The sequence below is a fragment of the Borostomias antarcticus genome, assembly GCF_949987555.1.
Source record: "Borostomias antarcticus genome assembly, chromosome: 3".
Classification (NCBI taxonomy): Eukaryota; Metazoa; Chordata; class Actinopteri; order Stomiiformes; family Stomiidae; genus Borostomias; species Borostomias antarcticus.
The window spans coordinates 7,245,049-7,256,041 of NC_140236.1; the positions used below are offsets into that span (position 1 = coordinate 7,245,049).

The window sequence follows — 10,993 nt, forward strand, 5'->3', positions numbered from 1 at the left end:
TCCCAAGTTCAGTGCTGGCCCGGGGTACCTTAAGCATAAGTAAGTCACTAGTGTGGATTGAATAGGGACTAGAATTCCATTCCAAGAGGGAAGAAATAAGGAGGGCGCATTCCTGAGATGAATAAAAATCAATGTTTATCACGCCAATGATATCATACCTTTATGATAGCCTACCCTGTCATAAAGGACATAGTGGTGGCAACCGAAATTATCACCAGTGATAAATCTTAAGGGTGATAGACTTAATAGATGAAGCAGCAGTTCTGTAGATAATGTCACCATAATCCAGAACTGAGTTGAAAACTGCCTTAACAATCCTTTTTCTACAACGTACTGTAGAGGGAAACAAGATGTGTTTCTATAAAGGAAACCATTTTTCTGTCGAGTTTGGTGACAAGGCCATCTACATGATATTTAAATGAAGATTTTATATCAAGCCAGATGCTGAGGTATTTATATTCAGAGACTCTCTCGATTATAATGTAGATCCACTTACAGTAGATATAGACATATTAACAGAATGAGCGGTTCTTGCCCTGGAAAACAACATACATTTAGTCTTGCTTGCATTAAGGGCCAGCCTAAGCTTAACAAGAGTGTATTGAAGAGCATCAGAAGTATGCTGCATCGGTGATACATTAAATGACTGTATCGTCCGCATAAAGATGGGCATGGTGTTCAGGTAGTGAGCAGACAATATTATTGATATAAATAATAAAAAGGGCTGGGTCTAAGACTGAACCCTAAGAGATTCCCTTAGAAACTGGCAGTAAATCTGAATGTGAGCTCCCAAACGCCATAGACTGACAAAGGTGTTAATTGATCTCATAATACAGTATATGCAGTGTAGTTAAAGAATGGTTGACAAGAATCACACTCTGACCTCAGACATTGTGTAACAGGTTGGATAACTATATATAGTTAAGCATACTGTAGTTATTAAAACAAGTGTGTGTGTAAATGCCTTTATGTCACTGTGGATTACAGTGTGACAATATATACAGTATTTATTGTATTTACAGTACACACAACATCATCAGCTGTGGTAAACCACTAGTAAACCACTGACTGGCTAATGTAACAGAGCTGGCTAGGGACAGAACTAGCTACTAGAACTCATGTTAGAAAAATGTTAAAGAGCTCATATTACACTATATCAGACTTCACTATAGGAAGAAAACTATAGAGAAGAAAAATGTTCTATCAAACATACGTATCCTTCAGTTATTGTGGTGATAAAATGGCAATCAATAAGCCAATTTTGCTTTTTGCGCTAAATAAAATTCATAGTACTGTTTTTATGAATGAAAATAGTCTGTGTCGACTAACAACAGAGGACGCTCTCAGGTTGTGTAAATACATGAAAAAGTGCTGGAGAAAAAACTCCCATCTTCAGGGAATCACGGTACCCCCGGTAGTCACTCCCATCCTGCTCCCCTGCTTACCAACCTGTACCCAGAGGCAGCCAAGAGGCCATATGTCAGGCCAGTTTAAGCCCTCCCCTCCCCATGCAGGACTGATCTGGTGCTCTCTGGGGTAATCTTGTCAACAGATCAGCACTACTGGGCCTGTGTCGAGGCCAGGCTATACCAGCGAGACTCTAATGGGATTGCCCGCCATGACAAGAGGGCTGCCATGATCAGCTTGCTACAGTATATTCCCCTTGGAAGCATTTAGGGATTTATGGTAGGTCTCAAGCAACCTGCCACAGGTAATTAGAGCATCTTCTTAGGCAGAGTGACGTGGGTGTAATGCCTGGTGTGTCAGGACAGGGCTGTAGCCCATTTAGACAGTGAGATGAAAAGTAAGGCAGCTGCAGAATAAAATGGAAAGTGCTTTACACTGCTGTACTGTATGACCTGCAAGACCATCTATTCACAGGTAACATGTTGGTGCAAAATAAATTAAGAAAACAATGAGGCCTTCTAAGGAGATATAATGCCTTTTACAACCTAGAAATAGAGACTGTGAAGTATATTAAGGTATTACTGAATGGTAATGTTACATTGAGTGTAAGAGTTAAAATTTATGCATAACAATAGCCATATTTTCCCCCAAAAGACCAGAAGAGTCCAGTGCAACAATAATTTTGTCTCAGTTCCAGGGGTAGTTGCTACCTTTGATTGTACAAAACACCAACTGACTCTTTCACTCTCGATGAAATAAGGGATTCAAGTGTTGAAGCAACAACAAAGTTTAAAGTCATAATCCTCTGTAGGTGAAATAGTGGCCCAAATAGCTCCCCCAGCTAGCTAGCTCTGAGTTATATCTGTTTCTTATATACTGTAGCTAGTTTCCAAAATTACATTGTGTCATTCAATGACCACAATCAGCCAGCCAGTTGTGCTAACCGCAGATGGTTTAATGTCTGCATTTTGAGTCCCCGTATAGATGGTTCAGTAAGCAACAACTCATTATTCACATTGTCTGAAACCTAAAGTTTAGGAGACATAAGAACAGAGTTGCAATAAAAAGACAGTTGATGGTTTGAGCAGAAAAGTTTATTTTGGGGGTCCTAGTAGATGGTCTATCGATGCTCTATGTAGCCTACCTGTGGATCATTTATATGGTTAAGATAAAAGTGTCTGCTAACGACAAAATTGTAAATGGAAAATTCAAATAGCCAATGGTTCAGAAGTTCCTGACAAAGAAAAAGTATAAACAATTTATCTGAAGACCAAAAAATCAGCCAATAACTCATTGAATCGTATTGCTTTCAAAAGGTTACACTTGTCCATAATCGTGTGACCGAAATAGCCTACATGCTGACCGAATGTAAACTATGCAGCCTACTACAGTATGTGATACATCTCACCCAAGATACATTAGAATCCTGGGTTTATTAATAGATTAGTCTGACACACAGTCGTAAATACGCCTGTACAGTATAAAGGCCCACTAACTTCTATGTCTATCTCCATGTTCTGAGCCTCGAGCTCTGTGACACTGAGAACAACCCCATCAGCATCACAATCCTTACTTAACAGGTGTTCTCCACACGGGTGAATTCAATTTTTCCTTAACAATGTTGAAATATCATTATACGTGTAGCAATGGCATGGCAATGACCTTGATTTCTCTGAATTTCCCCTCAAAAATCAACTGAAGAAACACAGTTGAACCTACTTTTTTTGTTTGCAGGGACCACACCACCTGCAGCTTAAACTTCTTAAACCATTAGAAGTTTAAGAGATCTTAATTCATCCCATCCTGGGCAGCCATGTGACAGCAATATAAATGTGCAATTTGAGCAATTTCCCTCAGGGAATCAATAAAGTATCTACTCCTCTACTACTACTACTACTACTTCTTCTAAATGCCTACTATACATTCAACATATTAGGGACCCATTCATGAGACCAACATAAATCAAACTGGTTGTGTTACAACCTTCCCCATTGTCCTTATTACCTTAATTGGATTGGCTGGCCAATCAGGAAAGGACACTGAAATCCTGAGTTAAGACAGGGGTTTAAGTGAGGGGACTTATAGGGTGGAGCCAGCCTCCGAACAGACGCCGGACGTAGTTTCGCCTTGACCCTTAAGTGACAACCTGATCATCTCAGTGTGGGAGGACCTGAATTCGAAGCGCGAAGGCACCTCCCAGAGCGGCCAATCCCCTTTCACTTCAGAAATTGATTTGCAGCGAGATTAGTGGCCGCAAAGTGGCTGCAGCCCATTCCTCTGCCAGCTAAGCACGGAGAACCGTCAAAATTTCTTACCTGGAGGACCTTGATTTGGAGGAAGAGGAAGCTATGGGCAGTGGAGGCAGTGCAGAAGATAAGAAGTCTAAGGAGCTGGAAAAGCAACTCCAGGTGGATGCTGATAAGGATGCTAAGACAGTCAAGCTATTACTGCTTGGTAAGTGAAATTAATTCCCAGAGATCACTGACAGTAGAGACCACTGATGGGAAGAAACTAGACCCCTAGACAAAGACCATGTTTCCATAGCTTAGAAATGTTTTGTTCATCCAACTAGGAGTAAAACGTTTGATGGAGATGAAGGCCAGTATATATATGTCTTATCAAGCAATCTTTGAAGGACTTTTGAAGGGCTAAGCTTCTCTGCTGCTACAGTACTTACTGCTGCTGCTACTACTTACAGTACTCTGGACCTTCAGAAACATTTCTCATGCATTTGCAAGAAAAATAACTTTTAGACTTTAAGACCAATTTTACAATACAAACTTTACAATTAAAAGGTTGCACACTATTTTCCTCAGTCCATTTCTTGTAAAGAAACCAACTTTTCAGCAGTCATCAGGGACCTCTTGCAAATAGAGTGTGCAACCTTTTTTTTTTTTTTTTTTTAAACATTTTTTTATTTTATTTTTAAGTTTGGACTACCATCCGTTGGTTAGCACCTCAACAAACCCTTGGGTGTGTATCCTTCCTCTCTGCAAAGATCAAACTCAACTGTTATTAGATAATTTAGCAGAAAGTCACCCTGGTAAAGTTTTAGACAGACTTGGAGATTAATTGAGCAAAATGTTCAGAATTTTGGAAGTCTTCAACGAGAGCAGAGGTACAGTAACAAGTGCAACTGTGAATTGATATGCATCAAAAGACCCAATATCTTCTTTCTGCATGCAACAAAGCTAGGTTTTTCGAGGAGAATTTACAGGCAGGAATGTGATTAATTTCTAGACTGCTTTTTGGATGATTCTGAATAGGAGAAGATAAGCTGCATGGAAAGAGTCCAGAACAGAAGTAGAGAGTGAAAAGCGAAGGAGGGATTTGCATCACTTTGAGATCACTAAAGAGATCAGCGATAAGTGGAGATTACCAGATGTCCTAACATGCAATTCCTTTTATCTTTCCAATAGTTTTCTTCCCTGTGGAAGAAACAACTGATATCTATCATTTACTAGTTTAAATAGTCATACTTTGACCAATTTAAAATCTTTACTTATTCCTATACATACCTAGCACTCTGTGGCATTTGTTTGACTGAAGACAATGTCATAAATGTAGAGTCAGGACCTAAAAACTCTACACAGATTCAGAGTAGATCTAAACACAACAGTACAAATTTACCTTCAGTTCCTATTTGATTGTTCAACCTTTCTAAAGAAGGTTAAGACATCCATCACAACCATGGCGCACTGACAATGATGCGTCCATCAGATTAGAGTAACTGGTTTAGTCCTTATCCACTTGGTGAGCCCTTGTTTAAAGACATTCTATAGGGTTAGGTTTCCACAGGAGCAAGAAGTTAAGCAGGGAGAGGGAAAGTGAAGGAAAACACATTAATATGTGAGATACTGTAAGTGGTACTGTGCATGACAATGGCATAGCCAGAAGTAATTGTAAGTTCAAAAAAACTATGCTTACAGGAAATAGGGAAAGTGAAAGTAAGAGAAATGTTCATAGACACAAAATAACAGGAGAGTGCAGGTGAGCCCTGGAACTAGAGAGAGTTCTGGAAGGAACTAAGTGGTAATGCGTATTGGCATTTCTAAAGTTGACCCGCTTTGAAAGAATTCATATCAGACATACGCTATCAGGGATCCGCCTCACAGTGCCAGCTATGGTTTCTTTAACATATAACAGCTCCACCATGTGGGCTCGGATAGACACTGTGGTAAAAGACTGTAGGGGCCATATGGATGTGATGACATCACAGTGGCCTTTAAATCCTCTTATGTCAGATCCAACTGAATTGAAGACGCTTACACTCAGCATAACAGTAATGTGGAAACAAGCAGGTGCCGTAGTATCTCCACAAGTGGATATCAATACCATTGATGTAATACTCTGGCAAGGAAAATAAAATAAACACTCATAAGAAATGAACCAGAAACCACATGACTGGCTTGTCAATGGGGCAAAAATGCAGCACTGCATAGGACAGGGTAGTAACTATCAGGCAGGCAGTGAGCCAATGAGGGATGTCTGAGGCCACCAATGATGTTGATTTGAGTCTTTCCCACTCAGGGGCCTCTTTTCAGGGGATGTCCTAGTTTCCCACCATGACGCAAAGGACCCTTCACACAGTACATACACACATCCTGTCCTGGTTTGACAGAGAATCCCAGAAAAGCCTCCTCCCAGCGTCAGTGATCTCTTTACAGGCTTGCCTGCACTATCGTCATTTTAAGTCCTTTGAATCCAATTGGGTACCTTAAACTGTAATCCCATTAGAGAGCATCATTCATGTATTGCCATCATCAGTATCTATCTGCTTTGGGAAATTTTCACTTTCTTAAAGCTGATTGCATTACAGTATGTTCTCTGCATGTCTGAATATACATATCCATAAAAGGACTTGATAAAAGACATGATAAAAGGTGTTTGAAATCCCACCATTGACAATATTAATTCTCTCTTCCAGGCGCTGGTGAATCAGGGAAAAGCACCATCGTAAAGCAAATGAAGTAAGTTGACCCCCCCCCCCCCGCCCCCCCCTCCCAAACCGAGTTCAGACTTGTGGGACTGAATTCTATAAGATACATTATATGATACTGTACAGGTATGCATGCCAGGACCGTAAAATATCACACACCTGATGAAATGCCCTGATTCTGATAGGATGCAGAATGCCCACAGAAGTATTTGTGTTGTACAGCACTGTAGCACGAACAGTGAAACATGTCACTGATGTCCTCTGGGGCAGATTTACGGCTGCAGTGGTTTGTCAGCACGTGCCTTCATGCACAGGACTGCAGAAAGAAAGTCTAGCACCCAGCTATGAAAAGATCAATAGATGGCATACAAGTGACTTGGCATACTAGAAGTGAATACTGTGATATGTACACTACTGTTGTGATCCAGTCTTCATGTCTGGGCAGTATCTCTACACTTGTGGTGCTATTTTAAGACATAAAATGTTAATGTAACATGAAAAGAAACAAATACTGTTTATTACGTCTAACACAACCCCTAGAAAAGCCTTAAACATCTCCTTCTCCTCTATTCCCTCTTCTGCCGCCAAAAGGATTCTCCATCAAGGTGGTTATACGAAAGAAGAACAAATTGCGTTTCGAGCGATCATCTTTGGCAACATCCTGCAGTCTGCTCTGGCCATCATCAGAGGCATGGAGATGTTGGGTATCAACTTTGGATCATCAACTGCAACTGTGAGTATAGCCAGCAACCAACGGCCATTACTACTGTGAAATGCTTAACAGAAAGCTTCAGTCAATCCATACAGACACTCATCCAGGAACACAGCAACATGAAGCTACAGTTTATGCCTTTATAGTAAATGCCTTTACAACTACAGTTTATACCTTTATAATAAATAGCTCCCCTGGTGATGAAATGCTGAGAGACTAACGTTTGGATGTTTTCTGCATATAGGAGGATGGCCAGAAGCTGCAGAACCTCTCAGATTCAATTGAGGAAGGGACCATGCCCTCTGAACTGGCTGATGTCATCAAGAGGCTGTGGAAGGACTCTGGTGTGCAGGCCTCCTTCGAGAGAGCTGCTGAATACCAGCTCAACGACTCTGCATCCTAGTGAGTGAACACTCCACCGTGGACACTAACACACACACTCTACTAAACGATGCACTTTCACACTACCTTTACTGGAAGGATGGTACAGTATGCTGTAGTAATTGCATGTCCGTTAACTACTACACAGCATGCAGGGAACCAAACTGTAGAAAATGGTCTTTTTAAATTTTCACGTCCCTTCATCGTCACGTCCAAAGCCTTGCAATGATTGAATTATTCTCCATTTCAGTCAGAAGCCAGTACTCCTTGTTCGAAATTACATCCAAATGTATTGAGGGGAATTCCGCTGAGGAAGTGCCTGCCGCGGGAGGGGGGGGGGGGGGTGTTGCCAGTGTTATCACATGACCACCAATGGGTTGCAGATGTTTGAAAGTGCGCTTGCTCTGACTTCCTTCCACAGCTACCTCAATGAGCTGGACCGGATCACCAAGGCCGACTATATGCCCACCGAACAGGACGTGCTGCGATCTCGAGTCAAGACCACCGGTATCATTGAGGAGCAGTTCAGTTGCAAAGAGCTGTACTTCAGGTGAGTCGTTGCCACAGGACATATCATACAGCTGTTGCATTTAGTATCATTTCACACTGGCCAGGCCCACTGATTGCTCACACCTGTTTTGGGTCTATGTGATGGACAGGATGTTTGATGTGGGCGGCCAGCGTTCAGAGAGGAAGAAGTGGATCCATTGTTTCGAGGGTGTGACCTGCATCATTTTCTGCGGAGCCCTCAGTGCATACGACATGGTGCTGGTGGAGGATGATGAAGTGGTGAGTTGGGATGCACCATTTTCCATCATCTATCTCAAGAAATAGACTGTACTGTGTCACTATGCAGAGTAAAGGAGTATATATATATATATATATATATATATATATATATATATATATATATATATGAATATATCTAGTGGATCCATGTGGATCCATAGGGGTATCCATGAAGCAACGAGCCACTTGGACACAAGCTGGGTACTGATCACCCCCGGCTGGGTCACCCGTTCGAGGGTGTCTGATGATTAAAGACCCAAAACACCCTATGACTCCGGGTTTCTCACTGATGACGTGTTCAAGTATTCAAGTTCTATAGTAGTAATAATTCAATCCTGCCTTTTCCTTCTCTGAACCTTTCAGAACCGCATGCACGAGTCTCTCCATCTATTCAACAGTATCTGCAACCACAGATTCTTTGCCACAACCTCCATTGTGCTCTTCCTCAACAAGAAGGATCTCTTTGAAGACAAGATCAAGAAGGTCCACCTCAGCATCTGCTTCCCAGACTATAACGGTAAGTGAAGTCCAAGTCCAACCACAACCCCAACAGTTAGTAGGACAAGGATAGGTTAGTTTCTGACAACAGAGGGAGCATTTGGGCTATATAAAAACACATTTCTTCTAATATCTAATAATGAAAATATCCTTACATAAGCAATTACGTTTCATATAGGCTATGTCTTATCAGTCTGATTCACATGCAGTGCACCGAGTGCATTGAGAGTAATGAGTGGAAGAAGTGAGAAATTACCATATTCGACCTTTTCCCATCCTCCACTCTCCCTACAGGGCCAAACACATTTGACGATGCCGCCAACTACATCAAGCAACAGTTCCAGGACCTGAACATGAAGAAGGGCGTCAAAGAGATCTACGCTCACCTGACCTGTGCCACAGACACCAAGAACGTTGAGATTGTGTTCGGGGCTGTGACAGACATCATCATCAAAGAAAACCTAAAGGATTGCGGCCTTTTCTGAGCAGCCTGAGGCATAAAAAGGTATGCCCACCCCACTGCTTGACGGGAAACCAGTGTGTGGTGGCGACCGCATTAATCCTGGGGTCCTTGCTGACACAGTGTAATATAAGACACAGCTGGCCGGATTGCAGGAGGCAGGCCAATGGCAACAGCATGACATAAAACGTCTGGTTCCCCCCCAAGCTGCCAAGCAACAATTTGTGGTCGTAATTACAACCTAATTCTCCTCGTATAACATGGTCAGTTGATATCCTTTGGAAGAGCAAAGGGTGAGGCAACTTATGAGGGTCACCTAACAGTATAATAATCTAACATTGCCTAAACCATGTCCCTCTCATTATGGTCTATTACTACCTCTCTAAAAAAGAAACACATGTGTGTGTGTGTATGTATATACTGTATATATATATATATATACACACACACACACACACACACACACACACAGTACAACTTGTTGCTTCATTGGCACTGTAAAGAAAGTGTATAAAATACTATGAAAAATGTAATACCTGTACAAATCTTAATGAGTTGGTGTAATCAACTCAAGTGTTTAATGGGAATAATGTAATAAACAACTAAATTCCTAAAATGTTTGGATGACTAAAACAGGTGTAGCATTCATAGTGTAGGGATGTAAAGTTAGGCATGCCAAATGAAAAGGTAATATAAATCTTTTTTTTGTATTTTCCTCTAGAACACCCTTCCCTTCCTTAACCCCTCATCTGAGTCACTGGTATTATCTGGGAGCTGTACCAGTGGAGGGGCACAGACCGTCCAAACAATGTCAACGTCACCGACTCCACAGAGGCCCTGTGTTCTCCGCTGCTCCTCTCACCTGTCATCATCTCGGTACAGCCCTGCAACACAGTGCATGTCCCACTGGACTGAAACATCAACAAGTCTCAATATAATTATGGTCATGCAGTTTTTTTGTTTTTTTTAAAAGAAAAGTTATACATAATATTATGGAGATTTATAAAAGAGACAGTTTGAGTCATGGTATGCATCTAACCCCTGAAACTGCTGTCATGGAAATGTGAGTAGTCACATCACTGATCCTGCAGCACTTCAGGTTACTTTGACAACTGTACTGATATCTCAGTTTGAAACCAAACCCTGTCACGTACTGACACAGGGTAAAAGAGTATTTATATGATAGCAGCATTACAGCATTGTTTCTTGTCTTCAAGTACAGTAGTCTCTGTGGTCTCACTTTCCTACAAAAAAGTTGTTAAATAGATATCACAGATATTTCAAGTACTTATATTCAGATTTCAAACAAAATTGTACATATATATATCTATTCTAATAGCATTAATGTATTGCAATTCACCATCTTACATTTAATGTGAACAATACTTTTTAAAGCATCAAACGCTGTAGGTAAATAAGATACTTTGTAAATATGAGTAGATCAATCTCTATATTTTGAAAAGATAAAAATTACTTATACATCTATGTGGAATAACTTGAGAGAGGGAAATACTAGTCATGTCGCTTTGTTTCGAAGCGGGAATGTAAATCTGTTAAGTCTGTCCTTTCTTGTGATTTGTAGTTGTATGAAATAAAGATGCATACACTCCAGCCTTGTGTCTGATTCAAATAAGCAGAAAAAATGATATACGTATGTTGTAGAACATTACTGACAATCAGGGCTGGACTGGCCATGTGGCGTACCGGGCAAATGCCCGGTGGGCCGGACCTACTTGTGGGCCGATCTAAAAAAACGAGCTAACGAACGGCCCATAGAGCAGGGACAGCGGCCCATTGGTCCATTTTC

At 41.2% G+C, this 10,993-nt stretch overlaps 1 protein-coding gene across 1 annotated transcript; it reads left to right on the forward strand.

The window, feature by feature from the left end:
• Positions 1–3,755: 3,755 nt before the first annotated feature.
• On the forward strand, positions 3,756–9,211 carry gnat2 (guanine nucleotide binding protein (G protein), alpha transducing activity polypeptide 2; the record flags this gene model as incomplete). The annotated part of the gene is made up of 8 exons (XM_084462121.1): positions 3,756–3,861; positions 6,335–6,377; positions 6,938–7,079; positions 7,303–7,460; positions 7,861–7,989; positions 8,099–8,228; positions 8,592–8,745; positions 9,021–9,211. The coding sequence occupies 8 exons, from the start codon at positions 3,756–3,758 to the stop codon at positions 9,209–9,211; spliced, it is 1,053 nt and encodes a 350-aa protein (XP_084318247.1).
• Between the last annotated feature and the right edge of the window lie 1,782 nt (positions 9,212–10,993).